Here is a 14,039-nt window from a genome sequence, read left to right as displayed (position 1 = left end):
TCACTAATCATAGAGGCTGTAATGGATGACAGACATTTGGAAGGGGGGCAACTGAGAATGTGTAATGAGGAGATAACGTTATGGGCAAAGAGCAGTGCGAGCAAAGACATTGAGCTCCAGGGTAGCAGGACATGTCTGTGAAGCAGTTCAGGTTGGCTGGATCATGGGTTATTGGAGGGCAAGTATCAGGGCAAGGATGAGAATGGAGGTTGTTAGTACCTGCTTTTCTCTTCCCCTTTCCATTTCATTTTGAGTGCAAGTCTCTGGCAAGGATTTTTAGAATCTGGCTCATATCTTCCCTTTCACTACCTACTTTGCTCACTTCCAAGTTTTCCAGGTTTGCCTGGTTCTTGTCTAAAGAATTCTATGTGGGGAGCTCCAACTCTGTAAGAAGATATCAAATTTTTCCCTAGTGAACAATACCAGGAAGAAAGCTTTCAACTCCCTCCTGCTCCCGGTCTTGTGAAAACAAATGATACTCCCTAGTCTCATTCTTAGCTTATCAGTTGGAACTGGGAAACCCTGGGAAAGAAAAATTTGGAGGCTCAGGACTATTTGTTTCAGGGAGAGAAACATACTCTAGCCTCCTAACCTGTCACCTTACCTCTAGGGACTGCTACCACCATGGCCAACAGAGTGACCATTCCATGATCCCAATCAGACCATGCAACTTCCCCCTTAAAAATATGTGATGGCTCCCCCTGGCCCTCAGTGGAGAGTCCAGATTTCTTATTATGGTGTTTGGGGTGCCTTCTTCACTGAGCCTGCAGTGATCTCAGGAGACTTCAGGAAGAGTAAGAAAAACAACAGATGGGTGCTCAAATCTGGGTTCCTGAGTCAACGTCATTGCTGTGTGAATCTCACTTCTTCCATTGGGTCAATAGTATATAATTTCTTATGTGCTTCTTTCCCTACGCTTCCCTGTCCCCCGCCAGACTGCAAATGCTGTGAGTGGGCGCTGGGTCTTACTCATTGCTAGATCCTTAGAACCTAGCACAGTGCCCAACGCCTAGTAAATGGTAATAAGTATTTGTTATTATGAGTCAGTGAAAACATACTCAAGGGTGTGTGAGGCCTGCCAGTATTGGCTTCTATTAATGCATGTGTCCTGGCAGTCCCATTTGTCTTCTGGGATTGTCGTATTTGCTTATTTATTTGCAGCGGGAAGTGAACTTGTGACCAGGCATTCTGGAGACACGCCGCTGTGCTGCCCAGCCCCTGTGTGCCGCTGTGGATGTGTGGCTTCTCCTTGGCTCGGGACCCCTCTCCCATGCTCCTTTGTGTGTGGGGTGATCCCCAGAGCCCTCTGATCGGGTATCTGCCTGATGCTGGCTGCAATGAAAACGTCTCTTGTTCCACTTAGCACAATGTTGCCATTATAGCCCCTATTCAGGGAAATGACACCCGTCTGCTGGTCCACCCTGGGCCCCGGATAGCAGATAGAGATCTCAGTGGCTGTTTCTGGGAGAAAGAGAAAGGTTTCGTGGATGCATGAAAACTCCTTCTTCCCATGCACCTTCGAGTTTCTGCTCCAGGGCATGGGGCTCCTACCTGCATGGAGGCAACAGGGCTCAGCTTCCACAGTTGTTAAAGCCAAGCCCAGTGGTTGTGTATGAAGGAAAAGGAGCTTTTGTTTTTATGCCGAAATGCTGCATGAAGCTTACTCCCTCCCTTTGGATACTTCTCCTTAAGCAAGATCTTAGGCTCCTCAAGCGAGGCTCATGCCCTGAAGTACCTACAGGGCCGGGCAAGGAAGGGTGTGCAGGAAGCAGGCCATGGAAGTGGAGGGGCCACGGCAAAGCAGAGCCCTCTTGCTCTGTCTGAGGGGCCAGTCACCAGTCAGCTCGGAACTGGAGTGGCCAATCTTCAGCTTTTTCAGCAGAACCCAGAAATCTAGATTTTAGTGAGAAATCTCTTTTGATTTAAAAGTGTTGGTAATGAATTCCAATTGTTTTAAAACATTGCAAAAGCCAACTAAAACACCCCTGTGGACTTAATCTGGTCTATAGCTCCCCTCCCCCAACGTGGAAACTTGAGGGAAATTATGGACCCATGAAGACATCTGGAGGGTCTGTCCAGCCGTGGAGGCCTCCACACTGAGGCCTGAGGAGGGTGTGCAGCTCCTAACACTGCAGCGTGGACTAACTCTCTTCTCAAGATCTGGGCTGCACGCCCCTGGCTTCATCTGTGGCTGCAGGTTGGTGCCAGGTTGCAAAGGTCCAAAGTGGATTTTATAACCTGGAGCTAGAAAAGCTTTAGAGCCCCCCAAAAAGCCTGAGACATTAGCCTGTCTGGTCCCTTCATTTGTCAGTTGAGGAAACTGAGGCTGAAAGAAGGGAAGAAATCTTACCTGGAGCAGTGATGCCCGGATATGAGGTCACCTGAGCCACTCTGTTCAGTGTGTGGGACACAGTGGTGAAGAGCATGACTTCAGGACAAGGTGGATCTGAGTGTTACCCAGTCCCGCCCCTGCACAGCCAAGGCATGATCTTCACCCTCTCTGAACTTCAGATTCCTCATCTAAAAATTGGGGCTACAAACATCTTCCCCAAACAGCAGTTGTGATGCTTCACTGTAACTGTGTAGGTAGAGTGTGGAGTGGTTGGTGCCATGCTAGCACATGGTACGTTTTCTTCAAATGCCAGCTGGCACTCTATTCAGGGAGGAGATTTTGTATGATACAGCGAAGTGCATGGGCTTTGGGTAAGCCATCTCTAAGATCAAGTGCAGGCTCTGCCACACACAGCTGTGAAACACTGGATGAGTTATTTATCAAGGGCCCAATTTCATCATCTGTAAAATGAGGATGAAAGTAGTACCCAGGGGATTAAATGAGATCTGTAAGTGTCTGAGCCATCATCAGAAGTGTTAGTTATTATGTAATCAGTGTGGGTTTCCTCTGAAGAACTTGTCAGATGTTTATGGAAAAATATTAAGGGATGCTGAAACTGTGGCCACATAACCCAGGCTGCCCCCTGCAGGGAGTTTTATATAAATCCAACCCCTGGAAACGCAACTGTTTCTGCCAGGTTCCTCCTTCCCTGCAGGAGCTCCCGATATTCCTGGATGGGAGGACTACCAGGCCTCCAAATGCTGCTACCCACAGAGTCAGCTAAGGAGTGGTGTTTTGTATGCACATTTAAAAACGTTACGTAGTCCCATTATTTTGTTAGACGGACAGATTGCTAGGGCCAGATGGACAATTTGTCCTGATCCAGGTGGGCAAGGCCCTGTGCGTTAGGGAGGCAGTCATGCTTCTTTTGTATGACAGGGAACTCTGTATCCACAAGAAGGTTTTGGAAAACCAGAAGGCTCTAGGTCTGGGCCCTACAAGCACTTTTCAGTGACAGACTGAGGCAAGCTTCCCTTCCTACATGTTCCCTAGTGATTCATGTCACACTGCGCGCTCTGATCGGAGCACATGCCTGCACTGTTTAAATTGTGGTCACTGTCCCTCCCACAGACAGCAAGGGAACACATCCGGGATTCTGCTGCCAATATTCATTCACTCTGGCAGCCAGTGTATCTGTCACGACTTCTTTGGTGGCAAATGATAGAATCACAACTCCAACCAGCTTTAACGAAAAAGCTCAAAGGGTAGCTGGGTAGTTGAAGGGGCGAAACTGGTTTGAAGGCAAGCTTGGATCCAGGAAGCAAACCAGGCAGTTGCTCTTTTCTCTCCATCTCCCGGCTCTGCCCTGCTCTGTTTAGTGTTCATCTTCAGATGGTCTGTCCGAATCTGTGGCAGAGAAGGCCACACAGCTGCAGGCCTGAATTCCTTACACCTGGAGATTCTACGTGAGAAAGGGAGCCTCTCTCCCTGCAGTTCCAGCAGTGGCCCAGAGGGGGCACTCACACTCTAGGTAAACCACAGGATCTAAGCCCAGGGGAGGTGCTGAGCAGTGAAATGCAAGCCTCCCCTGCAGCCAGGCGCGCACCTGCAGCACATCACTCTATCAACTAAATGCCTCGATTTCTATTTTGCACATCTCATTTTATTCGTTTGCTAGGGCTGCCACAACAGAATTTCTGCCAGCAGAGCTGGTTTCCTCTGAGGCCTATCTCCATGACTTGTGGATGGCTGCCCCTTTGCTGTCTCTTCACGTGGCCATCCCTCCCTGCATGGGCTCCCTGGCTGTCACTACGTGTCCAAATCTTCTTATGAAGACACCAGTCAGATTGGATCAGGCCCTATCCTAACAGCGTCATCTTAACTTAATCACCTCTTTAAAAGTCCTATGTCTAAGTAGAGTCACATTCAGAGGTACTGGGGGGTTACGGAATCAAAATATGAAATGGGAGGGAGAGGACACAGTTCAACTAGCAAATGGCAAGGCTGAGACTGCCCTGAGGGAGGATGCGTCTAACCAGGTGCCCTTCCCCATGACGCTGTACTGTCCCTGCTGGAATTCATGGCAGCATACCCGGAGGCAAAGGCTTTACAACCCTCAGCATCGGGGAAAATCAGAGGCTGTATCCACTGAAAACCTTAGCGAGGTCCAGGGATGCTCTGTCTATATGATGCTCCAGCAGGATACCACTGGTATATGAGAGTCTCGGCTGTCAGGCGAGCTGTGGTTCAGCAAGCCCTGTTTGTTGTCAAAGAATTTTGGGTTTTCTTCTCTCTCTGCAGCGTTTTCAGATTGTTTCTCTTGGGCGCCCCAAAGACCAGCTATCATGAGGGTGTTGAGGGAATACAAATCACCTTCTCTCCTCCGTTTTCCATCAGGTAGAACAGCGTTTCCCAAAGTGTGGAATTCAGACAATTGGTGAAAATGTGAGATGTGTTTAGATGTTACACAGACCAACATATTTGGAAAGTTATGAATTTCTGTGAATTTGTGAATTTGTATTAAACATACAACCAGGATGGGTGCAGTGGCTTATGCCAGTAATCCCAGCACTTTGGGAGGATGAGGTGGGAGGATCATTTGAGGCCAGGAGTTCGAGACCAGTTTGGGCAACATAGTGAGACCGCCCCCCCTGCCATCTCTACAAAAAAATTAAAAAATAAAAATTTGCTGAACATGGTGGCGTGTGCCTGTGGTCCCATCTACTCAGGAGGCTGAGGCAGGAAAATCGCCTGAGTCTAGGAGTTCGAGGTTACAGTGAACTATGATCACACCATTGGACTCCAGTCTGGGCAACACAGCAAGACCCTGTCTCTTAAAAAACAAAACTAAACAAAACAAGCTAAACCAACCAAACAAGCAAAAAACCCCATATAAACAGTCCTACAAACCCGTACTTTTCACTGGCATTAAAATAGAAACATCAGATACATGTCAACTGAAAGAAAAATATCAAGTAAATAGTATTAAGAAAATAAATAATTTGATGAAATCGTGAGGGTGATGCTTGAATGACTGAAATCTGGGAAGAACTGGGATGAAAATTCTTCTGGCTATGGACATAGATGTCATGCCAATTTTAAGCCTCATTTATCTGACATTTAGCTCTAATTTTCCCTGAGGCTGACCATAGATGGTGACTTCTGGCCTTTGGTTTCTCTCGTCTGTGTCTCTGGGCCAATCATGTTGGACCAGGCCAAGTACAGAGGTGAAAGGCTTGTGAGTGGTGGGGAGAGGCCGACCCTCATCTGCACAGCCCCTGGACTCTATTCATTTGGAGTCTTGCTGCAGGGCTTCTGAGTGACTTGGCGCTGCCCATAGCTGAGTATGTAGGTAGGTGTTTATCACTGTGCAGTCAAGATTTTTAGCAACTCAAAGTCTGATGTGGAATAATATGTTTAAAACTTAATTCCACATGGAAGTGGCATAATTCTGTAAAAGTTAGTTGCTATTAATTTTAGTAGTGCTTTTGCCCCCTTGAATTTTGCTAACAGTGCTGAATAACAGCCTTCTAGTCCACGTTTGGCTCTGTGGCCAGCTGCAGCTGCTGACACCTTCTACAGCTGGCGCCCATGTCTATGAACTGGGTGCCCGGTGAGGATGAGGGGCTGCAGGCACAGGAGAGCTGGCTTCTGGTTCTGATCTGCTCACTCAGTCAGCCTGTATCATGGCTGCGAATTGCAACTATTGTATTATTAGCTTTAAGCTCTAACCTTCTGTGGTTTCTGTGGCCTCCAAAGTCATGTTCTGCTTTATTGATGTAAGGTTGATCTCCAGTGTCCAAAGGGGTTGCAGGTGTGGGGAAAGGCCCCGTTCTAGAATTTCAGACAGTCTGACTCAAAATGTTATGTCTGTTCATGAAAGGAAGATGGGTGAGAGCAACGCTTCTTACACTTCACCATGTGTGTGAATCACCTGGGGATCTTATGAAAATACAGATGCTGATTGGGCAGGTTGGGGTGGAGCCTGAGGTTCTGCATTTCACAGAAGTTCCTGGGTGATGCCAATGTTCCCGGTTAGAAACAACACTTTGAGTGGCAAGGCTTGGAACAATTCTTCCTACACCCAGCATGTTGACAAAGCACCCTCTACAAAGCCTGGATAGTTGAGGGGTGTCCTTTTAGACCCTGTACATGGCTGGCCCCTGCCTGCCCTCCCACTGCTTCTAATCTCACTCTCCCCTGCATTTGCTCCACTCCATCCTCATTGGTTCTTTTTGTTCCTCCAATAAGCCAAGCTCTTGCTCACACCAGGGCCTTTGCATCCACTGTCTCTATGCCAAGAATGCTACCAATCCCATTTTTCCCCAGGTACTTGGTTTTCATCCTTTGATTAGCATATGAAGTGAGTTCCTTTCTCATGATACCTATTTATTGTCTCTGTAGCATTTATCTTCATGTGCCAGCTCTTTTTCTGTTGCCTTATTTATGATTCATTTCTCCTCTAGACCAGAGTCCATGAGGAAAGCCCGTTCCTGCCTTCCACACTGTTGTATCCTCAGTGCTCCTGCCTGGCAGGAGATACTTGCTCACGAATATTTGTTGGGTGCATGTGTAGGCGGGGAGCAAATGCATTCTTGAGTATCTTTTTGCACATCTGAGCCACCTGTCTGGAGGGGCCATGTTGGGGCTGAAAGTCAGCATTGGTTCTTATTGAAGAATAGCAGAATGAGAGCTCAGAAAAGGAGCTACTTTTAATTCTAAGCCACATCTCATCTTCAGAGATGTTGAAATGTGAAAAAAGTGTGCATCTTTGAACAGATAAAATACAGTAAGCTGGCCAGGCACGGCGGCTCACGCCTGTAATCCCAGCACTTTGGGAGGCCAAGGTGGGTGGATCATGAGGTCAGGAGATCGAGACCATCCTGGCTAACACAGTGAAACCCCGTCTCTACTAAAAAAAAAAAAATACAAAAAATTAGCCGGGCATGGTGGTGGGTGCCTGTAGTCCCAGATACTCGGGAGGCTGAGGCAGGAGAATGGTGTGAACCTGGGAGGCGGAGCTTGCAGTGAGCCGAGATCACGCTGCTGCACTCTAGCCTGGGCGACAGAGTGAGACTCCATCTCAAAAACAACAACAACAACAACAACAAAATAACAGTAAGCCTAGCATGTCTTAACAGAGGTTATGTTAAATTCGTTTATAAAATATTGGATTAAACAAGGGTACTATGGTGGGACTTCTCAGGACTTTTGGCAATGTGCATTGTGAGTCTACAAGAGAAGGGATGTGATGTGCTCTTTCATGGCACAGTGGTTGTGGCAGAGGCGCTGTGATTTCCTCAACCACAGGCCATTCCTTTTCTGCCCTCCTCTCTTCTTCTTTGTTGGTAGAGAGCCTGGTTCCCCCTGTTGAGGCTGAAAATGCCAAATGCCCAGTTTCCCAGCCCTTACTGCAGCAGGGGCATGGACATATCCCTAGTTCTGGCCAGTGGGATCCGAGCAGAAGTCTACTGAGGACTTCGGAGAAGTTTTTCCGACTACAATAGATATGCAATAGACTTTCTTGTTTTTTGATATGATTGTGTGAGGACATGATGCCTGGAGCCACAGAAGCCTCTTATAAACATAGAGGACATGTGGCTGAGGGCAAGAACCAACATGCTGAGGATGGTGGGGCACAGAGGTACAAACAACCTGGGCTCTGGACTCCATCCCTGAGCTGCTGAATGTACTAACTCTGCGCCTTGGATTTCTGGTTGTGCAAGACAACACGTGTTCTCACTGTTGAAGCCACTTGTAATAAGGTGCTCTCTTTACCTGCAGCTGGAAGGATTTTGCCTAATAAGAGCGGTAAGCTGGTCTCTCTGAGTCAGACAGGCTGGAATTCATTCCTGGCTCTACCATCGGTAATTGTGGTTCTCTTCAAAGCTATTTACTCATTTAGGAGATGGAGATATTAATAATGGCTACTTCTTGGGTTGTTTCAGAAGCTTAAATGAGATGATGGGTGTGAAGTGCTCGCATAGAACTTGGAACATTGCTGGTGCTTAGTAATAAGGAACTATTATTATTGTTTTTGATCACAGAACTTCTTTGTTGTTGGAACATCCTCTAGCATCTTGAGGGATCCTGCATTCTACAGAAAACAATCTGAGTGATGTTTACCTTTACCAAACGTTCTCATTTTACAGAAGAAGAAACTGAGGTCAAAGGAGTGGCTGCTGTTTTGGTGCTTTTATTTTGAAAAATGTGCAGGGGTCAGCCTCTTCCCATGTCAGTCATTTCCACTCCCACACAAGAAACAACAGAAGGACACAGGTTTAGGGTTGAAATGATGTGCTTTTATGGGAAACAAAAATATCCAACAACAATAACAAAAGCCCTTCAATCTCGCCAAGTTCTTAACCAGTGACAATGAGGCAGCTTCCATGATTGCTTCTGGCTGGGGACGATTCTAAAGGGTCAGGAAAGTGAAAAGACATTGGCCAAAAAGAGAAGTTGCAGGGAGGGCTGACATCCTACATGAGAACACAGCAGACTTCCCTGTGGCCCCTCACCCTATCACCCCTTCAACTTAGAATCTCCTCCCAATCTACAAAGATCCTTCCTGAATTTTCCTCAGATGCAATCTCTTTCAGAAAGCTTTCCTTGGTCTGCTCTAACTGCATATGACTTTTCATTAACATCACGCACACTTTCTCATTCCTTCTCTGATCACTTTCTGCCTTACATCTGTTATGTTTGGGTACATGCCTTACGATACCCACTATTGGTAGGCATGTCCCTGAGACCAAGTCCCAGGTTGACTCACCCCTGTGCTCCCCTCCCCCTCCCCCATTCAGTGCTCAGTATTCAGCAGGTGCTCAACATCAGAGGTGCTCAGTGAGGGTTTGTTCAATTTAAGTCAGTTCTACATTTGCCATGTCACATCACCAGCCTCTTGAGAGTCATTATTGTCATTTTCACTTCTTCATCCTTCCTCCATGATCTCAAAATGGTCTGACTCAAGGCATCTCCAAGAAGGAACAGCCCCCACCAAACATTGCCCACTCAAGGTGAAAGGTTTGGAGAGGAGAAGAGAGGTTAAGTTTTCTCCCCTGTTCAGGGAGGCGAGCAGGCAGGAAAGGAAGCCACCGGGGAAATCCGGGATGGCCATGAGCGATGTTGGCCAACACTTCATTTTGGAATCTCATAAGCAGCCACTCTTCCAAAAGTTTCCCTGTGAAACATGGCCAACTTTGCAGCAGGAGCCGAGAACTGGGGGGGGGGTATGTTATGGTTGCCCTGCCAGCCCACAGACCAGAGGCATAGACCAAGAACCTTTCTTTGGGACATGGCCTATTTTCTCTCTGGAGGGCGGTGAGAGTTGTCTCTCTGGTTGTTCAGTTGGAGCTCTGGTGGGAACATTAGCCCTGCGGTGTGTTGAGTTGTCAGGCACATAGATTGTAATAAGGCTAAAGAATACAAGCTGCAATCATGGGCCTCTCCTTGAAAGGGGGAAGGGTTAGGAGGTGCTGGGAGCAGTGAGGGAGAGAGGAGGGTCCCAAGAAATCCTGCAGCTCTGATTCTAACAGGTGCCCTGCTCTGTCTCCCACTTCCGCTCCCTCTCCTTTCCTCTGGTTCTCCAAGTCCAGGTCAGGCAAAGGGGCCAGTTGGAAGTGGTGGAGGGAAGGGAAGGGCCTTTTCCTTTTCCTACCATGAATCCTAGATTTGGACAAGGGAGAGGTTACAATCCAGGGCAGAAGGAGGAGGGTTAGGGAGCTGAGGAGAGGCCTAGGCCCTGTCTACTTCTGTTGACTGGTGTAATAACTATATTTGACACTCACACTTTTAACTGCATTGCCCCCAGAGAGCACGGAGCTCCTAATTGGGGGTGTTGAGAAAGTTCTTCGTGGGCGCTCAAAGGCGCTCATTGATTTGGGGAGATTGCTGCAGATCTTCCCATGGGAGGGCCCCTCTGGGGCCAATAAGGTGTGGAAACCCCATGGTCAGCATCAGCCCTAGAAATTTAAGAAAGGGGCCACGAAGCAGAGAGAAGAGAGACTTTTTCAGGCACCTTCTTTAGGAAAGAGAGTTGGACCTTGGGGCACTCAAGTTAGGACAGATGTTTCAGTATAAAAAGGATCCCCAATAAAAGGACAGAGTCCCCTCAAATCCCTTCCCAGATCCCACAGCACTTAGAAAAGAGAAAGTAAGGAGCATAAAAATATCTCGATGACGTGGGCTTGCCTGACAGTACAGAAAAGCAAGTCTCATGGCAGGCAGTGTGTCCCATTACACAAGAGAGGATTATACCGAGCTTCAGTAGAGAGATTTTACATATATCTTTATATAAATGCATATATATTTATAGAGCCTCTGCCTAGAACAGCCGGGCTTGCTTCTTCAGTTCATTCCTCTTCCAGAGGGCCAGCCGGTCAAACTCAGAGATGGTCATGCCAAAGACTTGGTAGAACTCTTCCTGGGACAGGTGGCGCTGAAGGAGGCAGGGCAGGTGGGGGTGGGGGGACAGAGAAAGAGAGCAGCATGAGGATGCAAGATGTGGGGGCAGGTGGAGGCAGCAGTGGGTGCTGCGTGTTCCCTCCGGGCACCCTGTGCCTTGCATGGTGCCTGAGCCTGGGGCGTGTGTGATGAATATTTGTTGAATGAGTGAATATGGAATGAACACTTCCCCAGGGAGGACTCTGGAGCTGATTTGGCTGAAGAGGCCTCCTGTGCCTATGACTCAAGTGGGGCTTCCGCTTCCACTACACACCCCTTGGAGTCCCCTGTTGACTCCTTCCCTTTCTGCATGCCTGCTCCATGTATTTGCATCCAGAAGTGTGTGTGGATTCACGCTATCTCACTCCCCTTTGAGAGAAAAAGGAGCCATGTCCAAGATTTTAGGGGATATTTCCTCTTACTGATGTTTTAACAAATGATCTGGAAGGCTGTTCATCAGGCCAGTCAATGAAAAACATTACTGCTCATAATTTTTGATGCACCAAAGTGCATCTTTTTCTGATATGAAAACAAGTATGCTTTATAATCAAACCCTTGTCTGCATTCTATAGTAGATTTTCTCCTCTTTCTGGCCTCCTTCCCTTCCTCCCTTCTAAGCAGCTTTAAAAGTGTGATACATTGTCAAAAGCTTTTAGAATTAGAAACATACAGCACTTAAAAAGTAAAATGTTAACAATTGGTGTATTTAGTGAACGGTAGATGGATGTTCATTTTACTATTCTTGAAACTTTCTTGGAGAGCTAAAATTTTTCAAAATGGAATTTAAAATTAAGTTTAAAAAGAGAAATATATGGCATATATACTGCCTGGAAACTTAATGGGTTCACTTAAGCTGGCTTGTTGGTAGCAATTACCTGAGCTAATTGGGTAATGAAGGAGATTCAATGAAAATTATGTATGTGACCACACAATAATTTGTCAGTTCTTTGGCTTGTTGTCACTGTGAACCTTTTTTTTTTTTTTTTTTTTTTTTTTTTTTTTTTTTGAGACAGAGTTTCGCTTTGTTGCCCAGGCTGGAGTGCAGTGGCATATCAGCTCACTGCAACCCCAGCTCCCTGGTTCAAGCGATTCTTCTGCCTCAGCCTCCCAAGTAGCTGGGACTACAGGTGTGCGCCACCACGCTGGGCTAATTTTTTGGTATTTTAGTAGAGGTGGGGTTTCACCATATTGCCTAGGCTGGTCTTGAACTCCTGAGCTCAATCTGTCCTCCTCAGCCTCTCAAAGTGCTGGGATTACAGGTGTGAGCCATGGCGCATGGCTATGTGAACTAGCATTTTCACCATACCTTCAGAATTTCAAGCAAAGGTAATATTGACAATTTTTGGTCAATAATTTTTTAAGTAGTAGAGCTGGGACCAAAGTCCAGGCAAAATGCATTACATTCCCAATGCCCCTCTTGGTCAGCCCCATTAAAAAATTCATAAGTAAGTCTTTCTACTATGAAAAATGTCAAAACTACACAAAAGAGAGAAAACGGGACAAAGCCCATGTCCACTATCCAGATCCAGTAATTGTGAGGTTTTCCACATTTGCTTCATTTATCTATTTTATTTGCTGAAATATTTTAAAGCAAAGCCTAGACTTTGTGTCAGTTCATTCCTATGCACCTGAGAATGTATCTCAAAACACACTGGATATTTTCTCACATTGTGGTTACACAATGCCATGAGTAAACCCAAGAAAATTTAACGAGAATTCCTCAGAATTCCCTGATACCTGCCCATTACAAAGTCCCTGTCTTGAAAATGTCTTTTTACAGTTGGTTTGTCTGAATTAGGACCCAGGCAGTGCCCACACATTATATTTGCTTGTTAGATCCCTAAGACCCTGCCTCTTTCTTTGTACTATTGACTTGTCCATGTTTGTGCTACTCAAGTAAGTGATGAAAGACACCCTGGATAGGAGAGTCCCCCTCTCTGCTACTTCCATGGTAAAGACTGAGGGAAACTGTACTTTGGAATCATTTGTTGTTGTTGGAGGGTGGTGGTCGGTATTGGTTCTCTAGTTGAGTTTCTCCACTATGTTCAAAAATCTTTGTTATGAGACTTGATATAAAGGAACGGTAGAGTCACCCTCAAGTAACGTGTTCAAAAGTCACCCTCAGGTAACGTGCTCACAAGTAGGACACATTGGAAGGAGACCAGGGCTTCTCTCCTCTAAGGGCCAGCTGGGGCCTCCTTTCTCCCTCCAGTTCTCAAGGCCCCTAATGCCACCACTGTCCATCTGACATTTGCCATAGAAAGGTGTTAAAGCAGAAGGTTAAGAGAGCATCTCTTAGAGCCGGGGAGATATGGCCATGTGACTATGGACAAGTTACTTAACCCCTCCTGAACTTCAATTTCCTTTTGTGGAAAATGGGAGCTTCCTAGTGTCTGCATCATGAATACCATGAGGATGAATGAGCAGATACAGGTCTTGTGCTCAGCACTTGAGGGCACACAGAAAGCACTCAATCTGGTCACTTTCACTATCATGGTGATCTTTTCATGCACCTGTTACATCGTGTGAGCTGCTCCCAGTTTCCTTGGATTTCATCTTCTCCTCCTCATCTTTGTTGTGCTCACGTGACCCTAGACATACTCACCTTCTGCTATGTTCAAACACAACAAGCTCACTCCTGCATCAGGGTCTCAACACTGGCTGTTCTCTCTGCCCAGAAAGTTCTTCCTGCTTATAAAAGCATGCCCAACTCCTCAACTACTTCGAACCTTTGCTTACATGTCATGCATCCAATGAGACCAGCTCTGATGATGCTATTTAAAACTGCAACTCGCCTCTTCCTCTCCTAATCCCCTTCTCTTCTCTCTTTTAACTTTTTTCCTTAGCACTCATTACCTTCTAACACACGGTGTCATTTATTTTTTCTTTGTGTTGACAATATTGACACAAATAAAGGAGACACATCTTGTGTCTCCTCACACAAGAATGTAAGTTCCAAGAGGGCAGGGGTCTCTGCTTTGTTCATTGATATATTGCAAGCATCTTGAACAGTACCTGGATGCTTCTGTGGACATAGGAGGAGAGCTAGGTTTGCTCCCTGCCCTCAGGGGGCCCACAGTGTCAGGATTGTACATAAAACTAGTGCTTGTGATGGTGGAAGAAGGGGAGGCAGCACAAGGCTCAAGTTAAGCTCCCTCAGTTCCCACTCGGATTCTGTCATCACTAGGCGATCAGCTTTGACCAAATGACAGCCTTGCTGAATCTTTATTTTCTCCTCTGTAAGGTGAGGATGATTCAGTAAATA

At 46.6% G+C, this 14,039-nt stretch overlaps 1 protein-coding gene across 1 annotated transcript in view; it reads right to left on the bottom strand.

Moving 5' to 3' along the window:
* Positions 1 to 8,612: 8,612 nt before the first annotated feature.
* Positions 8,613 to 14,039, bottom strand: part of ABLIM3 (actin binding LIM protein family member 3) — a 119,561-nt gene continuing 114,134 nt past the window's right edge. Inside the window, exon 24 of the mRNA XM_005558207.4 lies at positions 8,613 to 10,769. Within this exon, the coding sequence (XP_005558264.3) occupies positions 10,656 to 10,769 (114 nt within the window). The 3' untranslated portion in view covers positions 8,613 to 10,655. The remainder of the gene's footprint in view (positions 10,770 to 14,039) is intronic.

This window comes from Macaca fascicularis, chromosome 6, assembly GCF_037993035.2.
Source record: "Macaca fascicularis isolate 582-1 chromosome 6, T2T-MFA8v1.1".
In the NCBI taxonomy this organism is placed as follows: Eukaryota; Metazoa; Chordata; class Mammalia; order Primates; family Cercopithecidae; genus Macaca; species Macaca fascicularis.
Note: the sequence above shows the minus strand (reverse complement) of the source record. Positions and strands in the feature narration are given on the sequence as shown.